The 27,619-nt window shown below is 42.7% G+C and overlaps 1 protein-coding gene across 2 annotated transcripts in view; it reads right to left on the bottom strand.

Moving 5' to 3' along the window:
- TBC1D12 (TBC1 domain family member 12) overlaps window positions 1-22,341 on the bottom strand; it is a 53,714-nt gene extending 31,373 nt beyond the window's left edge. Inside the window, exons 1-2 of one of the 2 annotated variants that reach the window (XM_048506054.1) lie at window positions 21,368-22,341; window positions 3,475-3,598 (exon numbers count right to left, since the gene is read on the bottom strand). In XM_048506054.1, the coding sequence (XP_048362011.1) occupies window positions 3,475-3,598; window positions 21,368-22,071 (828 nt within the window). In that variant the 5' untranslated portion in view covers window positions 22,072-22,341. The remainder of the gene's footprint in view (window positions 1-3,474; window positions 3,599-21,367) is intronic. The other variant, XM_048506052.1, reaches the window with a different exon arrangement.
- Window positions 22,342-27,619: the final 5,278 nt, after the last annotated feature.

The raw sequence follows: 27,619 nt of genomic DNA, 5'->3' as shown, positions 1-27,619 counted from the left end.
GAACAGGTTTTTAATCACCACTCTGAGCCCGTTCGTGGGGATAGAGGTATATAAACTGAATAAATATTATTGTTACTGTCGTGAACAACAACTATAACAATTTTATTAAATAAAAGGCTAGCCGTGGTGGCAATGACTCTCTTCCAACCAATCACTGTGAAAACCACTTCCAGCCAGTCACCACACACACACGAATTTGGGGTGGGGCTTACACAGAACAGGTAAAAACAAGACCCACCAAACAGTGGAACATGGCAGTTACTCTCCCTCTTGCACGCTTGTCCTTTCCCCCCACTGCTGAACAATTACAGTCACTGTATTGTCTGCATCTGCCTGAGGAGCAGCAGACGTCAGCCACTCCCCATGGGAGGGTCGCAATTGCTGGCAACTGTGCCATTAACTGTCACATAGCAATATAAGCATTAGGGAGGAGGAGCAGGCATCCAGGAATGGGAGGAGAAGGAGGAGGGAGCTGGCGACACGGGGCTGGAGAAAGGCAGGAGGGGTCAGCCGCCTAGTTGGGCACCATTAGCCCTTGCGTGCTGATGCAGGCATCTAGGAAAAAGAGGAGGATGCGAAGGGAGCTGTGATGCAGGGGAGGAAAGACAGGGGGGATTGGCCCTCTTAGTGGGTGCCATTAACCCACCTTGGCCCTCTGTATTTGTTTGTACACCAGGCTTTACAGCTAGTAATAATAACGTAAATCATTCAAAATTGGTATGCTATGCTGATAATAACTCCTCCTACCACATGCAGCCATGTTCTAAACCAGCTGAAACATCTAAACAGTTTTCAAAGGCAACTCAATGTAGCACATTACAATAATCTAATTTAGAGGCAATAAATCGAACATGCATTACAGCAGCTATTGATTTATTTTGAAAAAAGTTGCCATCACTCTAAGGAAGCTGCTGTACGGGGCTTACAGGCAGTGGTGGGATTCAAATAATGTAACTGGTTGTTTACAAGCACTATTTTAACAACCGGTTCTGCCGAAGTGGTGCAAACCTGCTGAATCCCACCACTGCTTACAGGCTAGATTCCCTCTTTGAAGAAGAGCTAAAACAGGCAAACCAGCCAAAGGTGCTATGTACTACACTGGAGATTAATGTAAATATTTATATCTTGCTTTTCCACAATGCTCAAGGCAGCATTGCCTCTCCATCTGGATTCCACCCTCAAGCTATGAATTTGTTCCTTCAAAAGGAATGCTCCCACATCCTAAGGACCACTACAGAAGAACTTCCACAGTGCTGAACAAATGTTCCCAATGCTACTCCTTCTGGAAATGGTCAGTCAAGTAGAAGCAAAACCACTAGAAATTTGAGCCCTTAACTCTCAGTCAGTAGCTCCAGAAGGATATACCCTGGCAGACAGAACTGAAAGTTGCTGGAAGTTCCAGCTGAATCAAGAGAAATACACTCCGCATCACATTCCCACAGCTTGCTTATTTAAAACAGTACCCAAGACAGTCTCAAGTTGTATGTGGTAGGTGACACGCTGGGCATACAAGACAGATGAAAAGAAAAGGAAGAGGCATGCAGAATTTGCCGCAAGCATACCCGATGGCACTAAACAGAGGCAGGATGTTTAGAAAGATGGGTTTGGCTGAGTTTGTACTGGGGAGAGGAACTAATAGCAAGGGCAAGAGACTTTTCCCTCAGTTTTTCCGAAGAAAAAGTTAATGTGAAAGACTGGAAACCGCTAGTCTGGTAGGAGGGGGCACAGCTTGAAGACTGCTTGCTGTTCTAAGAGTGGCTGGGTGTTCCTACATGCAGATTTCCAACCATTGTGTTGCCATCAAATACCATATATACTCGTGTATAAGTCGACTTTTTCAGCACATTTTTTATGCTGAAAAAGCCCCCCTCATCTTATATTCGGGTCTTATACTCAAGTATATACGGGATTTATATACAACTGTATGTGCTATAGCTGAAGCTCTGCTTGTGTAACCCAGGGTCCATTAGGGGGAGCTAAAGAGCTCAGATTTTCCATATGAGGAAGAAAAGGCTCCATTTCCTCAGAATTATTAAGAGGCCTGCAGCTGCATCAACAGTGCCACAGGACACAGCTAGAGAGAATGGTAAAGGACTGAGACCCTGCTAGTCTGTTTTGCATAGCAGGCCAGAACTATTATATGTTGATTATTGTTTCTGTATTGGTTTGCCATATTTCATTGTTATACTGCACACTACTGTTTATGAAACAGAAAACACATTTAAAGTTTCTGGTCTGTAAGTCTGGTGAATGTTAAGGGTAGGAAGGTGGGATCACACTGGCAAAGACTTGAACTCCTTTTCCATTTCTGATAATATCCCTCAAAATCTAAGTTGGGTTACATTTGGACATACAGATGATGAGGAGGAATCCAGTTTTGAAGGATTTTAACTCTTGTGTTTTAGCTTGGTTGCTGATTGAGCTAAGGTTTTTGCACTTTTAAAGTTATTGTTGATACCATATTGTTTTTGTTGACCCTCTTTTCCACTTACAGAGCTAGTTTACCGTTTTTCTTCGAAATAAATATCCAAAAACATTTAACCTACTGATGCCTCAATGAATGTAATTTTATCGGTATCTATTTTTATTTTTGAAATTTACCAGTAGCTGCTACATTTCCCACCTTATACTTATACTCGAGTCAATAAGTTTTCCCAGTTTTTTGTGGTAAAATTAGGTGCCTCGACTTATATTTGGGTCGACTTATGCATGAGTATATACGGTAATATTTGATGACAAGGCAAAGCTTTGCTGTCAATTGGAAGCCAGGAACCAGGCTTGGATACCGACTGGGCCTTAAATTGGGAGAAACATCAAGGATACTAAAACTGGTTTTTGCTGCAACAAGCCAGGATTCAATGGTGTCTGGGGAGAGCCTCTGCTTCACATGCAGGAGCTTCTAGGTTCAGGCCCTGCCAACACCAGTTTAGGACCAGGCAGTAAGTGATGTGAAAGATCTCTGCCTGAGACCCTGGAGAGCAGCTGCCAGTCTGAGCAGACAATACTGATCTTGAAGGACTGATTCAGTATAAGGAAGCTTCATGTGTACAAATCCCTGATTTTGTAAGCTAACCACAATTAAACTAAACCATAGTTTCACACTGGTTCTGAACCAAATCATTGTGATGTATGTGAACATGTCAGTTAGATCACAGAATGAACTGGACCCCCAACTTGTATCATGTTGCCACATGATGAACTCTCCTGCCATTACCATCCTGGTAAGTTTATGATTACTGTGGTTATAGGCTATGAGCTCTTTACAATTTCAGCTAAGCTATTTAAATGCACATGACTTCCACACAGTGCCTGCCGTTATGCAGAATTAATAAGAATAAAATAGCTTTAAAATACTTATGGATTCCAGAAAACATTATCCTAACCATTATGAACACTTTAAGGAAATCTGCTGTTTGAAATTTAAATAACAAAATAGGATATGATTCCATATATACAACATTACAGATAAATCACCTGCTGAATTATTCTGGAGTCTTTCTGAAGATTCTCTTTAGGTGGGACTTTTCCAAACAATTTCCAGCCAGGAGCACTGTGGACCGCAGGTTTGAGTTCCTTTGTCCTTTTGGTAAAGAAGTTCCTGTTTTTAAGAAAAGGACATTAGCTGAAATTAAAACGATGGCTTGAGTTTCTTGAGCCTAAATTATAAATCATGATATTAACTGTTTACCAGAATACCTTCAAGACATTTTTATCAGGAGACAGGAAAAAAACAGGGAAAAAAATTGTTGTATCAAAAGTTACTTTGCCAATCTTAAAATTTCTTGCTAGTCAGACAAAGTTTAGCTATTTAACAGTATAACCTTAAGCATAAATTATTTCAGTAGTACAACCATAAAGAACTAACTCTTTTAAAATCCATATAACCAAACTAAATATGTTGTAATATTTATGAGTAGCAAAGTTTAGGTATGATTTCATTAGCCTTAAACCTTCCAACTTTATACATTTTGCTGAACTTTCAACTGTTAATTGAGACCTGAGAAACGTTATTTCTTCCAGTTTCAATATTAAAGGATAAATTTTTAACCTTACTATTATTAGGTGCCTTTGAAAATAAATCTTCTGTCAATGTTAGTCTCAAGACACTTTGAAGCGTAATCAAACTATGGCGGACAAAAATCAATGATAAAAAAATTAAAATGGGATATTTTTTGTTTAAACTGGGTTTTTAATTAAATGCTTTTTGAAGAAAAACCTATCTAAAGATCAAATAATTTTCTGTTTAAGATAATATTATAGTCCAAAAGCTATTCATCATGAAATGAGGATTAGTTTTCAATTATCTAGCATGAAACTGTATATTCATAAAATGTATACTTTTTTGGTAAATGAATTCCATTGATCCATTTATAATGTTATACTCTTCAAGAGGTTTCTTTAAGATCTATTTGGAGCAATTTTTCCATCTAGCAGATATTATCACAAATGTTTGGTTTTGCAGTTCTCAAAAATGTGAAATTGTGTCTGCAGAGATAACATGCCTCTTCTTCGTAGTAAAAAGTTATAAAATATTCAGAGATGATTAAAAGACTTTAATTTCATTGCTCCCTTGCAAATCTCTGTACACAGAATAAACCCCCTTACCTCTTAAGTACTTAGTTTTCAACTTCAATTAATAGAAGATTGTTTGGAGTGGAATAGATCTGCACATGAGTTAAATATGAGGAGGGAGGGGCAAGAAGTAAAAATGAAAGTGGAACCTTTGGGGACGAATACTCCACAAGCCTTGGGAGCTTTGTGTGTATAGTCTGGAGGAGAACATCTGCAATGGCAGCAGGCCATAAAAGCGACACAGTTTGGGAATATTTTAATGAAACTCCTCTACCTATGTGTCAGGCAGGCATGTATGCAAAATGCAAACACTGCAGCAAAGAAATGCAAGGCCTGGTAGCTCGAATGAAACTGAAAATAGTTCACCTCACAACAGCTGTATAATTATCTATGTATTTCTAATAGTATAACTGAATCAGTAATTTTTACTATAACTGTAAAACTAATCTGAAAAGTTATTATTCTAAAAAATGAAACCTTTCCCTAGTTGTTAATATTAAGATTATACCAGCAAGAGTGAGTCTTTAGGTTTAAAAAATGAAGTAAGAAGGGGCACAATCACAAGTCTTACTGACTTAGTGATTTAAATCAAATCCACTCTGGACCAAGCATCTTTAAACACATGGAGAGTATCACATAAGGGTGCCTAAATATTTTATTTTCTTTCTTCATGGTTTGTGTGGGAATAGATAAGGGCATGGATAGACCACAAAAAAGGGCATCAAGTGCCAGTTCATTTGAAATAGGATCCCCCCCCCCCCCCAGTTCCATATAGTGCAGGGTCCTGAAATTTAATATGGCTTCAAATGTGTGCATGAAGTAAATCTGTCCACAACTAGAGGACTAGCGGTCTTAAAGTTCAGAATGCATTCAACATTTGTACAGACAAACTGCTTCTGAAACAGTACAAAATTGAGGGCAAACATGCAGTTAGAATGTGCAACTGTCTCTGCACATCTATATGAGTTAGCAAGTATGTAAGTGTGCCAACTGTGTGATCCGCCACTCTTCTAGGATGAACAATGTATTCTAAGAGAACTGTAACACTGCACCTGCCAGCATCCCTAGGCAGCAATGTGAGGGCTGACCATGGAAAATCTTACACGGCAAAAGGAATTAGCTCTTTAATACTAGGGATGCACACACTGTATGGGGGATATTCCTGGGATGTAACTTATGATTTAATTGTCTCATCCCCACAGATAAGCCTACTTTATTCTAAGAGCATGTTTATCATTTTGTAACAGGTCCCACTTAGAAAGTTTAAGAAGTCATCTTAAGTGCTGTGAGAAGCAAGGGGAGAGAATTCACAGTATGCCAAAAATGCAGATGTAATAAGGAGAGGCAATTCAGTTTGAACAAGGATGAAGGATCCTATGGAAGTCCTGGGAACAGTCAGAACAGACTCTGTACCACTGGAACATAAAGACAGAGGTAGGAAGACTGAAAGAGCATCTCTCAAGTTGTAAGAAGCTTTTGGACCTTTGCAGAATGCATGCTTTTATAGATGTCTTTTGTTCACTTCCCTCTGCTATCAACTACTGGTACATGGTCATGCCCCTACCCTTACTATCAATGGGTTATTAAAGCATGACGACGTGATAGGCTGCCAATCCAGACTTTAAGGAAGCCAGGCTCAGGCTCAGTCTCGCACATCTCCAGTTAAAAGGATCAGGAAGTAAGGGATGAAGATCTCTGAGATCACAGAGCACTGCGACTAATCAAAGTAGATAATACTGATAGGCTAGTGGCCTGATACAGATTCAAGCATAGGGCTAGGACAGAAAGTACTGACTCTCATAGCAGAATGAGCTTCTAACAGCTTCTGGAAACTTAGCACACTCCTTCCCCAAGTCACTAGCCTAATGGCCTCCATACAAAACGTTAATGTCATCTTGCAAGTAAGGAGGGGCACAATGGCTTTGGGAAAGCAAAAGCTGTTATAAGTGGATACAGAAGAAATGAGGCCAAATGTAATGTATTGGTTAAAAATAACCTGTATACAATTTCTATTGCTATATAATACCTCACAAAGTTATTTTCCTGGACCCAATCTTACTTAAATTTAATGTGTTCCTTATAATAGGTAGCAGTAGATTAACAGTATTTATACAGTAACTGTAACCATACTCTGAATTGCATTTATTTATTTATTTCTATTTATATGCTGCTCTCCCCACAAGGGCTCAGGCTGGCTGACAGCATAAACATAGCATATAAAATTCAATTTAATAACACAATTAAAACAGCTATAATAATTAAAATCTAATCCAGGCTAGATACAATACATTTAAATTAAAATCGACCGGCAACAGATGTAATTGGGAAACAGATAGGGGATTAAGGGTTTAGGGCCCCCAGCAAAAGTAACTGAAGTTGAAATTAAATTTTGATTCCAATAATTATACAACTGGGGTGTTGTGTGGTTTCCGGGCTGTATGGCCGTGTTCTAGTAGCATTCTCTCCTGACCTTTCGCCTGCATTTGTGGCTGGCATCTTCAGAGGATCTGATGGTAGTAAAGCAAGTAAAGCTTTACTACCATCAGATCCTCTAAAGAGGCCAACCACATATGCAGGCAAAACATCAGAAGAGAATGCTACTAGAACATGCCATACAGCCCGGAAACCACACAATGCCCCAGTGATTCCAGCCATGAAAGCCTTCGACAATTATACAACTATTATAGGATTTATCCCATGTGGTTATTAAAGCAATAAAATAAATGATAGTTTGATAAGAACGTACTGTACATTTTTTGTTTTACACATAGTTTCCATTTCTGAACACATACACCCATGATTTCAAACTTTTCAGAAGTTTTATACTTCTAATGATTTAACTTTTGCTGTTGACAAAATTCTGCTGAATCGACTTAGCATGTACATCTGCTTCATAACACCCATTGACTAACTTTGGTAGCATCTACTCCCCGGGCGACATCTGAATAGACATTACTATAGCAACTGAACAGATATACGCTATAAAAATAAATTATAAGCCTTTAAAGGTCACAAAACTATCAGAGATATCTCAACTACTACCAAAGTGCTACTATTTTTAAAACATGCCAGTGATAAGATGTTTTCCTCATGAGATTCCTGGCCTTGTTCTCATGGGCACATTAACCTTGTGCTTGAGTTGTACTACTCTTGGACGCAAATTGTGGCAAGCAAGTGTGTCTCCATAGTATGTCCCCCAACCCGGTATAAAAGACTAGAAGGTTAGACAGAAGGGTCCTCATTTAGGCCCCTTCCACACATACAGAATAATGCACTTCCAATGCACTTTGCAGCTGGATTTTACTGTGCGGAATAGCAAAATCTACTTGCAAACAATTGTGAAAGTGGATTGAAACTGTATTATTCTGCATGTGAAGAAGGGGTCTCAAGAGATGGAAGGTCGATGCAGGGGACACACCAAAGTTTGTTTTCAAGGAAGTATTCAAGGAAGGGACGGATCTATTGAAGGATTTTAACCTGGTCTTCTTGGGTCCCTTTTGCTTCCTTTCCTTGGAAAGATTCTGCACCATGATAGCTTTAGACAGTAAGGACTGATACTCATGCCCTTAAATGATCCAGTCGTCCCTCCCTGTAGCCATACCTGTTGATGGCAACAGGTGGTGGGAATCTGTGGGGAAAATGGAGCAATGAGAACTTAGGGCAAATAAGGAGGGGAATGCACCTGGATCTGTTGTAACTCTTCCCATAAGGCCCTCCTGACTGCCTCCTTAATCTAATTCGAACAAGATGGTTATCCTTCCACAGCCTCGACGAGGGGGGTGAGAGTTGTATATTACCTCTTGTTGACTTCATCTCAGTCATCTGGGTTGACTGGTTGTCAAACGGGGGACATGGTATATCCCTGTAGCCACACTAGGGTGAACTGGTTGCCATTGTGGCAGTTTTCTCCTTCAAGGCCCTTTTCATGCAGCATGGTTTACCACTTTTACTTTGGTGTCACAGCCTCTGACAGCCATTCTCCCCTTATTTTGCTATATCTGTGGCCTCTGGAGGTTGCATTGTCTTGCTACCCGGAAGACCATAGATCAGGGTCTTGCACCCTCTTTTGAAAGAAACACATCTCCACAGATGTTGACTGAAGGTCTGCTTACCAGTTCCTCAGAGCAACCAGTGGGAATCACTCAAGATCAAGATACCCTCCTACAACATTTTGTATGTAGCAATGTTTACTGTGTGTTGGCAATATAAATAAATGTGATTGAGATCTTTTGTCTTCTGCATTTAAAATTCCCCTTGGGGGAGACTGAAGCTGCACAAACCTGTTCAGTGAGTAATCACTAGCTGGGAGGGAAGGCTGGAAGGAAGACAAGAGGGAGAATTTGTCCCAAGAACAAATCATGAATAGCTGGAATGGTTATATTCTTCTGTTGATCTGAGAAGCTGTCTTGGAATGCAGAAGTCTGAGAAAAGAGGCTGCTTGTGAGTGAACTTGAATGCAACAAAAAGCTATGATCACAGATCAGAACCCATCCAAAAAACACAAAAAATTTGTTGGGTATCTGGATTACCATGCTGAATGAAACTGAAAGCACAGTTGCTTATTGTAGTGTCCAGTGCAGGTCTAGAATAAATAGACAGCTGTGCATGAGCTCTGAAGGTGCAGTGAAAGTAGCTACCTAAGAATTAGGAACATGGAACAGAGACATCTCATCCTATCATAGAAGAAACAGGTAATCTAGATATATTTCAATCAAAAGTTAGGTCTGGGTTCAGGATGAAAGTAAAGCTGGTTGCACTGAAGGATAACCTTCTACAGGAAGGTTAATTGTACTAGATCATCTTGGCAACTTTTGATAGCATCAGCTTCCTTATGGAGAGGCTAGCAGGGCTGGGAGTGGAAGGTACCATGTTTGGGTTGTTCCACTCTTATTCGGTGGGCCAATTCCAGAAAGTGGAGCCGGTGGACTGCTAATTGGCCCATTATGACATTTTTGCTGTGGGATCCCATTTATCAGCAGCAGTTGAATCATCCAATTTGAGGTAACACCAATACAGAGATGACAGCTAGCTTCATATCTTCTATCAGATGCATCAAGAAGGTCTGTAGAAATCCTCAGATACCTGGAGAAAGTTATAAGGACCTATAAACTGAAGCTCAACCCAGACAAGACTACAATGCCTTTCCCTTGAAAATTATCCAGCAGTTAAACTTTACTATCCTTTAGGCACCAGACCAAAATATTTCTCCAAACTAAGGCTTTCAACTGAGACATTTCATCTTTTTTGACAGCCTGCTACTAAAGTGAGGATGGTTTATGAATATTATTTCAAGCTGCTAAATTATTTTATGCTGTCTTCATGGCTTGTTTTATTATTGGCACAATATTATTTTATTATATTGTTTTTGCTTTGTGAGCAACGTCAGGCATTTAAACAAATAAATACAGAACAGGGGAATTTTCCATCTGAATTTATATAGAACCTGCCCCTCCAAAATTGCCCACAAAAGCATGTCCTTCAAAAAATAAACTGTTTTTCAAGTGTTCAGCTAATTAAAGCCAGAAGTCCTGTTGAAATAATACAGATGATGCACACGACAAGAGGGCACATTCGCTCCTTCAAATGCCATTTTAAATGAAATTGTTGACCCACAGCTGCAACACAAGATCTTCATGTTTACTGTGTTGTGGAATTTTCCATTTTTTTACCCTGACTGCATGGATGCAAACCCAACTCTAAATTTGGCATAAACTACCTAGTCCTTAGAAATTACATGCAACTGCTCAGTGCTTTGCTCTAGAACAGCAGTTCCCAATCGGGGGTAAATGTACCCTCAGCGGTATGCTGCAGGGAATTAAAAGGTACATGGGAAAAATTCCCAGTGGTAACAAAAAGCACTCAGAGGAAAACTAAGCTGTGTTTTAAAGGAATGGTGCGTTTAAAATGAAGCTAAGTTTCCTTCTCTCCGAGCATGGCAAGACACTGGATGCAGAGACAAGTCCAGGGAAGGAGCACACCCTCTCTGGCCTCATCCCCATCCCCAGTGTTTTGCCAGGCCAGTCTTGGAGCACTCAGCTTAAGGACCCATGCGCCCCTTGGCAGGCTGCTCAGGCCCTAATGGCATCTCAGCAAGCTTAGCTGGAGAACTGGCTGTGTACGAGGCAGCCAACTGGGATGGCGGCTCATCTATACACCACCTACTGCCCACCTGCCTACCTTTGGTTCTGTTTCTCATCAGCCAGTTGCTCAGATCAGAGATGTCAGACCCAGCTATGTGCGCCTTCCTGTCCAAGGTTTTCGTGCTCCCAAGGGAGTCGCATGGAGTACACCCAGCTGCCCTGCTATGTGGCCAGCCTCTCCGAGCAGCTGCTGCCCCAGATCCTGAGGAGGTCACCCCCAAGAGTTCCTGCTGGCTGGAGACCCAGGAGGCACGGGCAACAACTCCTTGCATTTGGTCTTGGTTGCCACAGCAGGGCACCAGTTCCCGCAAAAGGAATGCCTCGGTTGCGATCATCTCCATCTCTGCAAGCTCAACCTGCTTAGCAGATGCCAGGTCAGTTAAGTTTTGGGAAACTACCCAACTGGAGACAGAAGTGACTTCAGTATTCATTTCTACACTTAAAAAATGTTTTGCACTTTGGAGACTTTTTAAATAATTGGCAAAGAGCAGATGCAGTCAAAGTGTCAGCTGATGTTTCTTCTGATGTTGCTCCACCCACCAGGCCTCCCCCCATTATTTTGAACAAGAGAGATCTCTTCTCAAAAACCACTGTCAGCCTGTGTGACTTATCCAGTGAGTTTCTAGTAGGGGTGGGGATTCGGACAGTCCGAATCCGGGTTCGGACCAAATCTGCACTGATTCAGATGGATTCGGAACGAGTAGTGTCTGAATCCGAGCAATCCGAATCCCATGGGATCCGAATCCATGGGATTCGGATCAGCAGCCAAACCACGTATTTATTTTTTGGTGTTTTTTCAAGTTTTGGGCTGCAGGGGGTGCATTTTAGACGTATTGGCACCAACATTTCAGGGTATCATCAGGAGACTGTCCTGATGATACCCTGAAATGTTGGTGCCAATACATCTAAAATGCACCCCCTGCAGCCCAAAACTTGAAAAAACACCAAAAAATAAATACGTGGTTCGGCTGCTGATCCGAATCCCACGGAGACTGTCCTGATGATACCCCCCAAGTTTGGTGCATTTTGCTCCAGGGGGCAGTGGGAGATGGGCCCTACCCTTTTTGGGTCCCATAGAATTGAACCCCCTGAAACAAAGTGCCCCAAACCTGGATGGTGTCATCCAGAGACTCTCCTGAAGATATCCTGAAAGTTTTGTGACTGTACCTTCATAAATGTGCACCCCACAGCCCTCCACCAGAAATTCCCCATTGACAGTAATGCAGCTAAGTCACTGCAGAACCAAGAATCTTGGGCAAATTTCTGGGGGTGCCTGTAGGGGGCACATTTTTAGATGTATCAGGATCAAAATTTCAGGGTATTATCAGAAGACTGTCCTGATGATACTCCCAAGTTTGGTGCAGTTTGGTTTGGGGGAGCCCGAAGTTATGGACCCTCAAAAGGGTAGCCCCCCATCTCCTTTGCTCCCATTGGAAAGAATGGGGGATAGGGGCTCCCCTTTTGGGGGTCCATAACTTTGGCTCCCCAAAACCAAACTGCACCGAACTATATATCAATAACCAAAAGGCCACTGTAGAGAACCATGATATGAGTCAACAGTATGCTTGGAGTAAGGTAGAAAATTGCTCCCACAGCATGTTCAGTTGTAAATGCAGTCCCTGTCAAGTTAGCAAGCAATACCACCACTACCTCAAAAAGTATACTTTATAAACACAACAATGATGTGGGTTTTCTGGGAACAAGAAAACCTACAGCACTGTTATGCTCAACCAATGGACTGCTCAGACAATGAAAGCTTTATTGATGATACTGCTTCCTAACTTAATAGAGACTGCATTTACAGTTAAAAATAATAATTTAAACCATCAAATACTGTCTACAGGATTAAAGAAGATCAGTAAAAGGAAACAAACATGCCATATCCAAACCTGGACCATGTATAAGCACGAGGGTTGTTAATGCTTCCTATCTCACATTTAGCTCATCCAACATGATTGTTCTGCAGAACAATATCCCTGTAAACCATAGGTGTCAAACTCACGGCCCTCCAAATGTTATGGACTACAGTTCCCATCATCCCCTGCCAGCAGTGTTCTGGCAGGGGATGATGGGAACTGTAGTCCATAACATCTGGAGGGCCGCGAGTTTGACACCTGTGCTGTAAATTATAGGAATTTGGATTTATACCCTGCCTGACTTTATGTACACTATATTTAAATATGCTAACGTATTGGATCCCTTCCAGTCTGGTTTCCGCACTGGCCATGGGACCTAGACGGTACTGGTCGCTGTTGTGGACGAACTCCAGCTCCACTTGGGTAGAGGAAGTTCGTCGCTGCTGGTATTGTTAGATCTCACTGCAGCGTTCGATGTCGTTGATCATGACCTTTTGGTCTGCCGTCTCACCAATATCGAAGTCCAAGGGTCAGCCTTGAGCTGGCTGGCTCCAGCCAGCTTAAGGAACTGCAGGTGACATTGAGGGGAGAGAACTCCAGACATCATCTTGGGGGGTGGCGCAGGGGGTGATCCTCTCTCTGATGCTTTTCAACATCTACATGTACCCCTTGATGAGTTTGGTCCAAAGTTTTGGGCTGCAGTGTCACCAATATGCGGATGACACCCAGCTCGCGCTCACAATGGAGGGCTGCCCGTCTTCAGCCCCTGGAGCTCCCCAGCGTTGTTTAGAGGCTATGGCTGGTTGGTTGAGAGCGAGTCGGCTGAAGTTAAATCCAGCAAAGATGGAGGTCCTGTGGTTGGGTTGAGGGGAGTAACCGGTGGACTTTTGCCTGTCTACACTGGACAGCAAGGCTTTGCACTTAGCCTCGTTTGCCAGAAACCTGGGAGCGACTTTTGACTCGACGCTGTCATTTGAGGTCCAGGTCACTTGGACAGCCCAGGTAGCGTTCCACCATCTGCAGCAGGCACTGCAACTGGTCCCATATCATTCCCGTTCTGACCTGGCCACAGTGATCCATGCAACGGTCACCTCCAGGTTTGATTACTGTAACTCGCTTTACGCTGGCCTGCCTCTGACTGTGATCCAGAAGCTTAAACTCATGCAACATGCGGCAGCCAGACTCCTTACTGGAGCACAGGGCCCTGTGGGTCTTGCAAAGTTTCCACAGGGTCTGCAAAACGGACCTGTTCCGCCAGGCGTTTTGGCCAGCTGGGTTGATTGTTATAAGCCCCATTCCATCTAGGCCTCTTGCGGGTATGGAGGAGGGTGGGTTTGTCGCCATCTGTTACAGTATTGCTCCTATTTTATGGTATTTTATCCTGAGTATGGTTTTATTCTTTTTTTTTATTATGTGTATTTTTTAGGATCTTATTGTTTTATTCTGTTGTCCACCGCCCTGAGCCCTTTGGGGGAGGACAGTTTACAAGTTTAATAATTAAATAATTAATTAATAATGTGGAACAAAATATTACATGGAAAAGTATAATATCTACTGAAAATTTTCCTTCCCACATCACTAAAGCACAATTCCAGAAGTATTATCCATCAAATACAAACTGGAAGAGTGACTCCCAATGATTCACAGGCAACACAAACTATAGCACTTGCAAGTCTTGAATGTTTATCCCATGAGTATTAGGGCTTTTGCTTTATCAGCTAACATCAGTTCTCAGGACTTCATTCCTTCTACCAACCCCAGTTCTTATGGGGGGGGGGGGCTTTCCTGAGTGAAAAATCATGGAAGCAAAATAAATAAGCCACAATCTATATAAGCAAATTGCTTCAGCTTAATTATTTGTAAGGCAGAGTATAAGTACTGAAGTAAGAAGAATATACCGTGTTTCCCCAAAAATAAGATATTGTCTTATATTCATTTTTGCTCCCAAAGATGCGCTATGTCTTATTTTCAGGGTGTCTTATTTTTTCACTCCACAGCTGCATGCTCTGGTGTTCTGTTCAACGGGCATACTTCCAAACAAAAACTTTGCTATGTCTTACTTTCGGGGGATGCTTTATATTTAGCACTTCAGCAAAACCTCTACTATGTCTTATTCTCAGGGGATGTCTTATTTTCGGGGAAACAGGGTAGCTATGACCAAAGATAGTTAGATTTCGTAAATAGTGACAGTCCTACAAATAAAGTCAGAGCTTGGTTCTCACCACGTTAATCACCACTGTGGTTAAATATATATAGTAATACCTGATAAAGTATTAATACTATTCTTAAATATGCAACTAATGGTACTAGAAGCTATTATTCACTTGAAGTGCCTGCGTTCCACTTAGGAAGTTTTTAGACCGACCTCCGCAGATGTTTGCCAACTGGAGACACACATGCAAATACATAAATCTAGTAATGACATTGTGGCTCAAGAAGAAACAGGGAAAAACAAAGATCAAGGCTAAACGTACTGAACAATTGGTACCCTATATAAATCAATTAGTATTTTAATTAAGGAGGAAAATCCATGGCTCCTATTTACTGCTATGAACGGAGTCTGGAAGGCTAGGACATTTTCTAACACTCTGGATCAAGTTGAGGCAAAGGTGAAATTGATACCTGTGAAAGTCATTCAGTACACAGATAAGCACCGCCTCCACAAACTTGAAAGGTAAAGGCCAAGTTACACCAGGAACAACAACTTTAGTCTTCAGCAATGTACATCAGAATTGAAAACGTATTTGGCGTCAGCTATGCGACAGACAAAATTATACCAACACAATACAGTGGCAAAAGAGCACAGAAAAGTGAACTACTCCTTTAAGATTATGCAATTTGTGCCAATCTAATTTGTTTCAATTGTAACAAAATTAGATTTTTGAGAAATCACCCACAACTGCAAGTTAAAGCACAGGAAAACATGCCACTACACATTAGGCTGCTCAAAAAACTTTCAAGTCTAGCAGCTTTTTAAGTAGGTTAAGTGACGTTCCTATTCCCACAGTAGTAGAAAAGCCAGTTATTAAATGGGGAAGGATACACTGTATTACTACATCTATTCAGTTTTGAAATGCATTAGTACTCTTCAGTATCTATTTGCGCAAATGATATGCCATTATTAGAAAAAGCTAACATCCTTAAGGGTTTCCTTAGCTGCAAATTACAAATACACAAATAGTGATAACTAGCAAATCAAATACATATTAAAATATCCTGATGTCACACAGCATCATAAAAGGCATGAATTAAACAGTGAGTAGCCTTCACAACTTAAGTTTGGCCATTTACGTCTCTCCTCCCTAACCACTGGTCATTTTTGTCCCCATACGTCAAATCATATTTCTTTTCTCTGTGGGACATACACTGAACATTCATTTACAAATAGTGTGCCACCAAAAACCAGATACTTACCAAGCCCGTTAACCAAACTCACCCCAATTAATTCTAAATAAATGTATGCCCCCAATGCATATTTCAAGCATTTTCAATTAATGCCCAACCATACAATTTATTTAACAGTACTTGTTTTTCAGAAAACCAAATGATGCTCCCAATATTATTAATATTCAAAATGCTCTTTAATTCATGAATGGCAAATATCAAAACCTAACTTACATGGTTCACTGAGCTCTCATATTAACAGGTTGTTTTAGGCACTATACCTGCAGCCCCAGTGTCGAAGTGAAATAACTGTGGTGCTATCATGAAGCATGTGTCCCTGAATCTTAGCTGAGTAAGAAATGACCACTCCTCCTTTGCATGTGCTCAGACTCACCAGTTAGCTTCTAGGTATGTCTATTACTCATACAACTCAAAGTTTGGAGATCATCAGCTTCCATACAGATTCCACAGTCTGGACTCAGAACAATAGTTTGTGATGTTGTTTCTTCTGTTTCAAGGTGTTAACCCAGTCATCCCCAAAGTGGATGGTACCACCCCTGGGGTTGGTGGAATTACCTGGGAGGTGCTAAGAGGCAAGGGTGAAGCAGGGGGCAATTTATTTACAACTGATCAGGCTAGAGCCTAGATGCTTTCAAATGACACTCCATGTTTCTGCCTCTACATACTGCTGAAATCTGGTGGGAACTGTCAGAATTTTTAGTAATTAGTACATGCTGCCAGAGTTCTAGTCAGACCAGTAAACTGCATTTTTAGAAACTGTTTTCATCATGTTTTTATCCCTTAGTAATTTTTCAAGTTTTTGCTGTTACTATTTCAAATGTTATTGTTATCTTCCGTTGTGGGTCATGCAAACTGGTATTCTCAATAATGCCTTTCATAGACTAGGGCAGAGGGCACTGGGTATAAGTTTATGTAACCAAGGGGGGCAGTGGTCAAAAAAGTTTTAAGAACCACTATGCTAAACCAATCTGACCATAAAATCAACTAGAGAAGCAAACGCCTGTTTACATTTCATTATAGCTCTATAAAAAATAACCTGTGATTTGTGACACCTCAGTGAGATATTCCAATAAGAGGCAGAGAATCTCGTCACTTAAAGGACCAATCAAGCATCTGCAACATGGGAACTTTTATAGCAGGGAAAATTTCCCGCATGCAGCTTGTCAGACTAATCTTTAAGAATTATGACATTCAGAGTTCTGATTAACCAAGCAGTCACTGATAGCTCAAGTGGCACAATGCCCGACAGCCTTCATACACTAAAATACTACCAATGTCCCTCTCAGAACCCAGAGAACAAACCTTAACAAGATTGACAACAAGATTCTACCAATTTGGTACAAGAATGCAGCATTACTTAACTGCTTTCAAGCAAAAATCTGCAAAAATGTATCATGCTGCAAGGTTCACACGTGCACCTTGGTCCATCATCACACCTTCTTGTGTGAACAACTGGTGGTGGATAGTGCCATCAAGTCACAACAGACTTATGGCGACTCCAAAGGGTTTTAAAGGCAACAGAGCTGGTTAGCCATGGCCCGCCTGCGAAGGTTAAGAGAGTTCTGAGAAAAGTGTGACTGGTCCAAGGTCACTCAGCAGACTTCATGTGGAGCAGCGGGAAATCGAACTCGGTTCTCCAGATTAAAATCCATTGGGTTAAAAAACTAAATCCAATTACATGTGATTTTAAATGCAGGTTCATGGTTCAACCATAGTTGAGGGAAAATGGATTAATCTACATATCTACGTTCAGATGTGTGTAGTTTTTAACTAAGATCATTAATGCAAGGAGGGCTGTAGTACATGTGTGACTGATATCAAGTTCAAAACAAGTACTTTGAACTGAGCTTGAGAAAAGCATGAGTCAGTGAAAATGGTATAATACATAACTTCGACAGACCAGCCTCTGTCAGTACTCAGATGTTATATACCAGACACTAATCAGTCAGAGAATGTGCTGCTGTAGTCTACACAGACTTTTTAATAATTAATGTTTTCTACTTGTTTATTTTTATTGTATTAAATTTCTATACCGCCCTTCCAAACTTGGGTTCTGGGCAGTTTCCAACATAAAATATATAAATACATACCAATTATAAATATCTCCTAATAAAATACTTTAAAAACTATACGTCCATATACTAAAACCAGATGGCGATGTTTCTACTATATTGAGCCCCATACATCTTAAAGAAGGGGCAGACAAAACAGCCTTGTTGCTTCAAAACATGGTATTGTTGGGGAGGCCGAAAGGGGGAGGCCAGAGATGGTAAGCGTTCCTGCCTCAGCCATCTGCCTGGTGGAACAGCTCCGTCTTACAGGCCCTGCAGAACAGCATCAAATCCTGCAGGGCCCTGGTCTCATTAGACAGCGTTCTGCCAGGGCTGAAAAGGACCTGGCCCTGGTTATGATCGCCAGACTTCCCTCAGGCCACGGACCATGAGCAAGTTTTCACTCGATGACTAAAGTGTCTGTAGAGGGATTTAACGGAATAGACGGTCCTGCAAGTCTGCTGGTCCCACACCAACTTTTTTGATACTTGTTCACAAACAGAAATGCCAACCTCTTACTACAATCTCTAATTGTTATCGCTAGAGATAAAATGCACGCTTCCCTATTTAACACCTTCATCTGTAACATAAAAGATATACTCCAAGACCTTAAAAATTTCAACTGCAGTACAGGACAAGAATAACAGGAAACTGTATCAGTAATTTTTCCAGGACACTCTGCATGGGTGACAGCTAAGCCAAACAAAAACACTTAACAGTAAATAATAGAATGGCATCTAATAGTTACCAAACAAGAGGACTACACAATGTGATGTAGAATGTACAGTACGTAACCCTACCTGGTCAATTGTGCTCTCAGGCTGATCAGTAACTTCAGCTGATTACAACAGTTAGTAAGATTATTTCACTGGGTTTGCTCATCCGCCTTCCTCCTTTTCACGTTTCCCCCCCCATTAAAACTACTGAGCCAGTTGGGGGCTTTGGATCCCATCAAGTGCACAAGACTGTGATATGCAGTCCCTAGTATGGAGGAAGGTTGAAACAGCATATGCTATTCCATGTAGAGTTTTTAAAATGCTAGTCTGGAAAAGTGGAAATGATCAGCAGTAAAACAAAGTTCCAGTAAATAAAAAACAACTTTTGTATTTTGGAAGTTAGCATGCACCTCCCAGAAGTAACGTTAAACGCCTTATTAGTCGCCTGCCACTGCGAAAAACTCTAACCCCAGTCAACATTTTCAGCACCATGTCTACAGAAGCCATATAAAACTTTGGTTCTTTAATTTTAGTCCACAATATAGAGCTAATACCAATGGAATGCTTTGCTTTCCATATAACTTGGAACATTTTATATCAGTCTTCAACAGCATAAAATTTCAGCATTGACATCAACAGAAGGAAAAGACTTATTCTTTGCTGTTCGAAAGGGCAAGATTAGATGTAATGGGCTCAAGATTCAGGATAGTAGATTTCAGCTAAATATCAGGAGGAAGCTCCTGATGGCAATTACCAGCGTAATGGGATCTCACCAGCTGGAGGCTTTCAGAAGCTGGATAGCAATCTGTCGGGAATGCTCTAAAAGTTTCCTGAATTGTGATATAGGATGGATAACATATCCTATATGCCCCCAACTTTATGACTGTTTTAACAAGAGGACAATCTTCTTACCAACAATCATTCTAGAACTTCTTAGATTGGATTCTCACACGTAGTTGGAAATAAGTAGTAAGAGTTTGTCTGGGATTCAGTGGGAGCCCAGACTCCACCGTACCCGCAGCAGCACCTCTTGCACTGGAGAAAGTGCCAGGAAACACAAGGAAAGACAAGTCAATTGACAAGAACACTTGCTCAACCGTAAGGGAAGAAGGGGCACTAGGAAATAATCACCCAAGGGAAGCAACAGTGAAGGGTGATGCCTTGTACATAGCAAGACTCAGTGACTGACATGGTTCCAGACCTTCAGGAGTAACACCACTCTCCCTGTTTCCTAACAAGCCAACTGTTTCCTAACAAGCCAACTGGGAGTGGAGAGGAGGAGCAGGGCAGGAAAGCTGGAAGGGGACTGGATCAGGGAATTGGAGGGTTAAGAGAGAGCCCTTAAAAGAAGAGCTCTCGTGACAGCCAAGGAAGAAGACAGTGCCAGAGAAGTCCAGCTAGGTTGAGGGAGTTATAGGTGCTGTTAACCTCGTTCCCAACAACACCTGAAGCTCAGGGACTGATGGGGAAGGGAGGGAATGCAATAGTAAAAAAGTGGCGAAACCTGAGAGGGTGGAGCCTCAAAAGCTATCATTTGCCTTACATTATAATATGTAACAGACAAGAAATTGTTAAAACACGTTGGTATTTCAAATCGTTTACAGTAGCTATGTTCCCACTGGCTACATAATTGTCCTTGGACAATCACTATAGAAAAATGCAGAGGGACTGGATTTCGCCAATCAAGTAAGCACTATTTGTTTATCTAGAGGTGCGTTCTTTCAGAGGTGACAAAACTGTCTAAGTTCAGTCTCACAGTCAGCAAATTGATAACATATATCAGTTTTGCAGCATCTGAAGTAACATTTTACAGGGATATGATGGAACGGTACATGGAGGCACTGTACTAATCAAAAAATTTCCTGAAATGTTTTTAATCCAAAAAGTCTTAACAGAAGCATTCTGCTTTTAAAATGCTTCAAATGGTAAGTGAAAATGGTATACTTGTAATCTCAGAAAAAACAAGAATGTACATGAATTTTATCAAAGGCTGCAATCACATGCATGCTTACCTAAGAGTAGGCCCCAATACACTCTTCTGAATAAAATCAACATATGATTAGGCTACAAAACAAATTGCCCAGTTTACAATAACCATTCAACAGAAATTAAATTTGCATAAAAGGTACTTAAGTGCAACTTAGCCTGTCTGAAAGTTTCTTCTAGATGTGCCCCCCCCCCCCCCCCCCACAGACCACAACCAAATAAAAGTTTAATCAGGTCATACAAGAAGGAACTGTACTACCCAGATCAAACGTTATACCAGTTCTTCTGGGAGCACAGGAAATGCCCTGTTTGAAATGCATTATTCTCAGTACAGTCTCAAGTGGTCTGGTTTTAGTAGTACCATCCTAAGTAGAGTTACGTTCTTCAGAGTTGACTGAAGTCTATTGGACTTAAATGGGTGAGGACAGCATAGAAAGACACATTTCAGGGTTTGCACCCAGTGTTCCAGCAGATGAAGCTGGGGTCCTGCTCTGCATCTGCGAGCCCACACCCCAAAGGCTGGTTGCTCTTTCCCCTTCAGAGACCTTGGATTGACATCCAGGGTCTCCAGCAGCCTTTGGGGTGTCAGTCGCATATCTCCCTAGGAGTGCCAAGGAGCGGCTGCAGGGTGAGTCATTTACCTCGTGAAGAACTCGGCGAAGCTGGAGCCGCCGATACCGCCCAGCCGCTTGGCCCCGTCGCCTTGCTCGGCCATGGCCACGGCGGCTGCAGCTGCTGCATTGGCGCTGGGCTGCTGCTCCTGCTGCGAGGAGGGCGGCTGCTGCTGCTGCCAGGGGTCCGGGGCGCTGCGGCGGCGGCTGACCTCGAAGGTGTTGCGGGAGCTGAGGCTGATGTCCATGAAGGCCAAGGAGGCCAGGCAAGGCAGCGCCCGGGAAGGGGAAGCCGGGCTCTCGGCCTCCTCGGAGACGGGCGAAGGGCTGCCCGAGGAAGAGGAGCAGGGCGACAAGGCCGTCCCGGCCAGGCTGCAGCTCTTCAGCGGCTCCTCCAGAGTTACCCCGCTCGGCCGGGCCGGCAGGAGAAAGGCGCAGCCGCCGTTGTGGAGCTTCTCTTCCCCTGGCGGAGGCGGCAGCGGCGGTTCGTCCGGGCTCGGTGAGCCGTCCTGAGGCGGCGGCGGGAGGAGGAACCCGGCATCGCCGTTGGTCATCCTGCCGCCGCCGCAGGCATCCCCGTTGGGAGGCCTCTTGCCGGCCAAGTAGCGCTGCAGGCTCCCATCCCGCTCGCCGTCCTTCTCCTCCGACGCCGCCGCCGACGCCTCCTCCTCCGCCCGGCCCGAGGGAAGCAAGGCTGCGCCGCCCTGAGCTCCGGCATCCTCCGGCCCGACCATTTGCCGACGCGGGACCCCGGGGGAGCCAGCGGCGCGGCCGGGGGCGGGGAGGGACGGGGAGGCGGCGGCGGCGCACCGGCCCCTCACGGCGGCGCGGAGGGAGAGGAGGGGGCGGGGCGCCCGGGACTGCCGCTCGCCTCAGCGCCCACCGGCCGGTGCCGCGCCGCGCATCCGAGACGACTGGGGAGGCGCTGGCAGGAGCGGCCTAAGGGGGCCCGGCTCGCGCAGGCGCACAAGGGCCCACTCAGCCGTCGACACCGACAACCACAGAGACGAGGACGCTAGTGCGGAAGTGCGACTTTATAAACATCCGGCACTAGGCGGATGTGGCGTGAGCCCGGCGGAAGTCTGCCGTTGTAGACCGAGTAACCTTAACTCCGAGAAGACCACCGGGGCGTTTGCCAGAGAAAAAAGGGTGTGTGTTTTTATCCCTGCCAGTTTCTCTTGGCCCTTCACCTCATAGCTGCGCTCTTCCTGTCTGCGTATATAGGCAAAAAAGTTCATCCATTGTTGTTCTCCGTAACCATGGGTGACGGACGCGATTCAGAGATTTAAAGAACAAATGCACGCCTTACTTGCAACTTCCGAGGGGGTGAACCCCGTTTGTTCAAGAGAACTTATTTTTGAATAATCATGTTCAGGACTGCACTGTTATTTTGCTTTGTTCTTGAAATTAACATTTTAAAAATATCCTATTACATTTCGCTTTTTTAATTTTAAGAGCTACTCAGATAGTTTTTTTTTCTTTACTGTAAACATTAGCATCCTAGAGTTGGAAGAGACCCCAAGGGCCATCAAGTCCAACCCCCTGCAATGCAGGAACACATAATCAAAGCACTCCTGACAGATAGCCATCCAGTCTCTGTTTAAAAACCTCCAAAGAAGGAGACTCCACCACACTCCTAGGTAGCGCATTCCACTGTGGAACAGCCCTGACAGTCAGGAAGTTTTTCCTGATGTTTAGGTGGAATCTCTTTTCCTCCACCTTGAACCCATTACTCCTGATCCTAGTCTCTTGAGCAGCAGAAAACAAGCTTGCTCCCTCACCAACATGACATCCCTTCAGATATCTAAACATGGCTATCATGTCCCCTCTTAACCTTCTCTTCACCAAACTAAACATACCCAACTCCCTAAGTCTCTCCTCGTAGGGCATGGTTTCCACACCTTTTACCATTTTGGTTGCTCTCTGGACTAGTTCCAGCTTATCAATATCCTTCAACTGCAGTGCCCAGAACTGTACACAATATTCCAGATGAGGTCTAACCAATGCAGAATAGAGATGTACAATTACATCTCTTGATCTAGACACTATACTGTACTATTGATACAGCCCAAAATCGCATTGGTTCTCTAATCAGTCCAGGTCATTTTGAATTCTGACTGTCCTCTGGAGTTTTAGCTACCCCTCTTATTTTGGTGTCATCTGCCAATTTTATTAGCATGCCCTCTGTTCCAACATCCAAGTCGTTGATAAAAAATATTGAATAGCACTGGGACCAGAACAGAACCTGTGGCACCCTACTAGTCACTTCTCTCCAGGATAAAGATGAGCCATTGGTGAGCACCCTTTGAATTTGGTCAGTCAATCAATTAGAAATCCATCTAATAGCATTGTCTAGTCCACATTTCACTAGTATACTTGCAAGAATATTATGGGGCACCTTGTCAAAAGCTTTACTACAATCAAGGAACCCTACATCCACAGCATTCGCTTCATCTACTAAGCTTGTCACTCTGTCAAAAAAAGAGATAAGATTAGTCTGGCATGACTTGTTTTGCATGAGCTTATCCATGCTGGCAGGGGCTGATGGGAATTGTAGTCCATAACATTTGGAGTGCCAAAGGTTCACCATAATGAACATATTGTGGTTGAATCTATTGAATGCTAATTTTTATCACCTTTATATGCCATTGTTGCTGCATCTTCCAGGTTTTTGAGGAATAAAATTATAAGGCTGAAGTAGATTACTGGTTTCTTTAACTACGTTTTCCCACTATAGGTGGCCCTCAGACAGCTTATAAAAATAAAATGAATTAGCAACACAAACAAAGCTAGTGGAGTTTCTCTGGCCATATGTTAGTAGGACATAAACAACTCAAGGTCTTTCTGCCCTTGCTGCTGTAGCTTCATGCTGTTGTTACCGTAGGTTCTTGCCCTCTACAAAGAAGTTGCCAGACTTCCACTCAGTAACAGGGATTAAGGTTTCTTCCTATGTCCTGGAATGACATAAATGAATCTGGTTACTTCCTCCCAGCACATTATTCAACCAAGAGCTGGTTTGGGGGCGGGGGATTTCTGATAGCAATAGTAAGAAATCTATGCTTTTGGGTAGAAACTGTAGGAGCTGTGTGGTGTCATGGAACATTCATGAACAATCAAACTTCTGAGGTTCACTCACAAAATGTTAATGCACAGTGCAGCTTAGATGAAAGAACAGATCAGTGGAGAAAGCATCACACAGGGTTTAGGTACAGGAAGGGATGTATCCTAGTGGCATAAAAAAATGGAAGAGAAGAATACATGATGCTCAGTCACATGTCGTTTTTCCCCTTTTTCCCATGGAGTCTGCAGTATGCCACGGAGGCCTGTGTGATGGTGTTGGAGAACTTCTTAATCTCATCCTTCCAGGGAGTATTTCTTCTAAACGATCCTTACCCATTGCTTTTTCTTCTACAGGCAGAGGTGAAAGTAAGCTAGTGTAGGCTGAGACCAAGTGGTATGAAAGTGGCCAAGTGGTACCACCCAAATTGTGTACTGAGACCCACAAGAAATTTGAGAGAATGTGATGTTGTAATTAGAGTGCTGGACTTGGGAGACCCAGGATGAATTCCCCACTCTGCTGTAGAAGCCTGCTGGGTAACAATGGGCCCATTATTCCCTCTTGACCTAACTTGCAGGGTTGTTGTAAGGATAAAATGGAAAAGGGGAAGATGACATATGTCACCCCTGAGTTCCCTGAAAAGAGGACAGGATCAAAATACATTAAATAAATAATCTATTTTATCCCCTTTATACAGACACTTATATATTTTCAGACCTGGGGGGCAGCTTGGAAGTGGTCTTCCACTGAAGATTGTAAGCTCCATGGCAATATTGTCTAAAATAGAAAGAAAAGAACATTGGAGGAACAAACAACACTTGACCGACCATCATCCTCTCAATACATGAAAGCTGAGTCAAAGAGATAATAGAAAGTAATTTACTCAGGGACAGAGGCAAAGGGATCTCCTCACTGAAACTGTGTCTAATGCCCGCAACTAGAATGAATGAATGCATATTCTGTTTATTCTTTCCTCCCCTTTAGGGTTGCCAACCGCTACGTGATGGCTGGAAATCTGAGATTATAACTAATCTCCAGGTAACAGAGGATCATCGGTTCACCTGAAGAAAATAGCTGCTTTAGAAGGTGGAAACATGACATTGAAGTCCCTTTCCCTTTCCAAACCTTACCCTCCTCAGGTTTCACCCCCCAAATTGTCCAAAATACCATGCAGATATAGTATTATACTGGGGGGGGGGGGGGAACCCACCCCATCTGTAAAAGTAAAAAAAAGTGTTCATGTGTTAAAGAAATCTCACACAGTCCTAAAACAGGAGAAACTGCATGTTTTAGGTAGGCAGATGCTAGACTTTTGCAGAGCCTTAGGGCCTGTTATCTGGTGAGGGAAAGGATGCAGAAAGAAAATAGATGAATTTCATGTTAGTGGGACATAAACAACTAAAACTTTGGAGTAGGTATCTAAATTAAAATTATTTAATATACAACATTCTTTGCATTGAAATTCCTCTTCAGACATAACAATTCAATTTCTAGTAGGATTTACCAAAAGGCTGCTTATATACATCATCAGAATATTTTTTAAAGAAATGCATATTCAGTTCAAGATACCAAATCGAGCTGAACAATTCCTCATGCAATGTTATTCAGCTGGGAGTATCCCATTGCACAGACTGAAACAAGTTTATCCTGTCCTAAGCCAATCTTGTGTGACAAACTCAAAGTCACCCTCATTATTTTGTTTATAGTTCATCTAGGAATCTTTTATCTTGGATCAGATCTCTTATTTTGGTATTTGGGATGTCTCTGGTTTTATGATTACAATGTTCTGTTTCCACCAGTTTATAATTCAACCATAAGGACACGTTCCAGAGTGAAACTTGGCATAGGATATTTCCATCTGGAAGTTAAACATTTCACAGAAAATTCAGAAACACTCAGTTATTGCTGTTTTAAGAGTAAAATGCTTTTCATTGTGCAAGTCCTTGATTCATTTATAGAGGTCCCTCCTTGTTAGGAGATTGAATAAAAGGACTGATCTGAGGTCTAGACCTTTCCTCTGATACCGAAGGCAGAAAGGATGGACAGCATCAGCTCCTCTGAGAAACATGAGGCTTTTGGACTGGTCACGCTCTGTGCAAATACAAGAAACGCAGATTTTTCTCCTTGCCTGGCCAACTGAGCAGCTTTTTCCAGCTGTGCTTCAGGCTCTGGCAGCCGCCGACCCTAGGGATCCTGGTTTGCCAGATACTCTTTCTATATCTGATTTCAGTTACGGTAGTCATAGACCTGATTTAGTCACAGTGTTAGAGGAGGCGCTTGTCCATTTTTCTCTAGAACAATAAAAGAGTTTTCAAAATTACATTTTGATCCAGACACTCCAAATTTGGGTGCAGTTGGGAAAGGGAATGTATTGGTTAGGTCAGTATTCTCCATTCTCTACCCAGTCGTCCTTTCTTGCCACTTGGTGCACTAATGGAAGGTCTTGTTCTTAGGGCAGCGGTGGCGAACCTATGGCACGAGTGCCAGAGGTGGCACTCAGAGCCCTTTCTGTGGGCACGTGTCCACAGAGTTCATCATGTGGGGGGGGCAGAAAATCACCGCCCCACACACACACCTAGGCTGCCCTGGGCATGATCCTTTACCTGGGAGTAAGTTCGGTTGCTGGCAATGGGGCTTGCTTCTGAGAAAACCCTCCTAGGGTCATGATTCACCCATTCGAAGCGTTGCACAGTTGCTTCACCAAGCTTACTCCCGAGTAACATGCACCTCAAAGCCAACTGTTTTTTCTAAACTAAAACCTCAATATTCACTTTGCGATAAATAAGTGTGTTTTGGGTTGCAATTTGGGCACTTAGTCTCGAAAAGGTTCACCATCACTGTCTTAGGGCAACAGGTCAGCAATGGTAAACTAGGAAGGAAGGGAGAAATAAGGCAGGATTTTCCTATCTGCCTCTGCTCACTGAAGGATCATGCTGATCTGACTGGGAACTGAGAAATGCAGTTAGAGATTAGAGGAACCATGCTAGGTAAATAATAGAAGAATGGGGGTGGGAGGGGGGGAGCTATCAAAACCAATGCACACATACCCCAGCCGGTCTGTCTGGCACCATCTGTACTTAAGGTCTATCTGGCCCCAATTCTGTTTGCAATAGTGGCCAGTCAGATGTATCTGGAAAGTTTACAAACTGGGCTTGAGGGAAATCTTCTCCCTTGTTGTTTGTTACTAATATCTAGAATCTAAGCTAGGTTTTTAAGGCCACTGA

The sequence above is a fragment of the Sphaerodactylus townsendi genome, linkage group LG08 (genome assembly GCF_021028975.2).
Source record: "Sphaerodactylus townsendi isolate TG3544 linkage group LG08, MPM_Stown_v2.3, whole genome shotgun sequence".
Classification (NCBI taxonomy): Eukaryota; Metazoa; Chordata; class Lepidosauria; order Squamata; family Sphaerodactylidae; genus Sphaerodactylus; species Sphaerodactylus townsendi.
The sequence above is the reverse complement of the archived record's forward strand: the minus strand, read 5'-3'. Positions and strand labels throughout refer to the sequence as shown.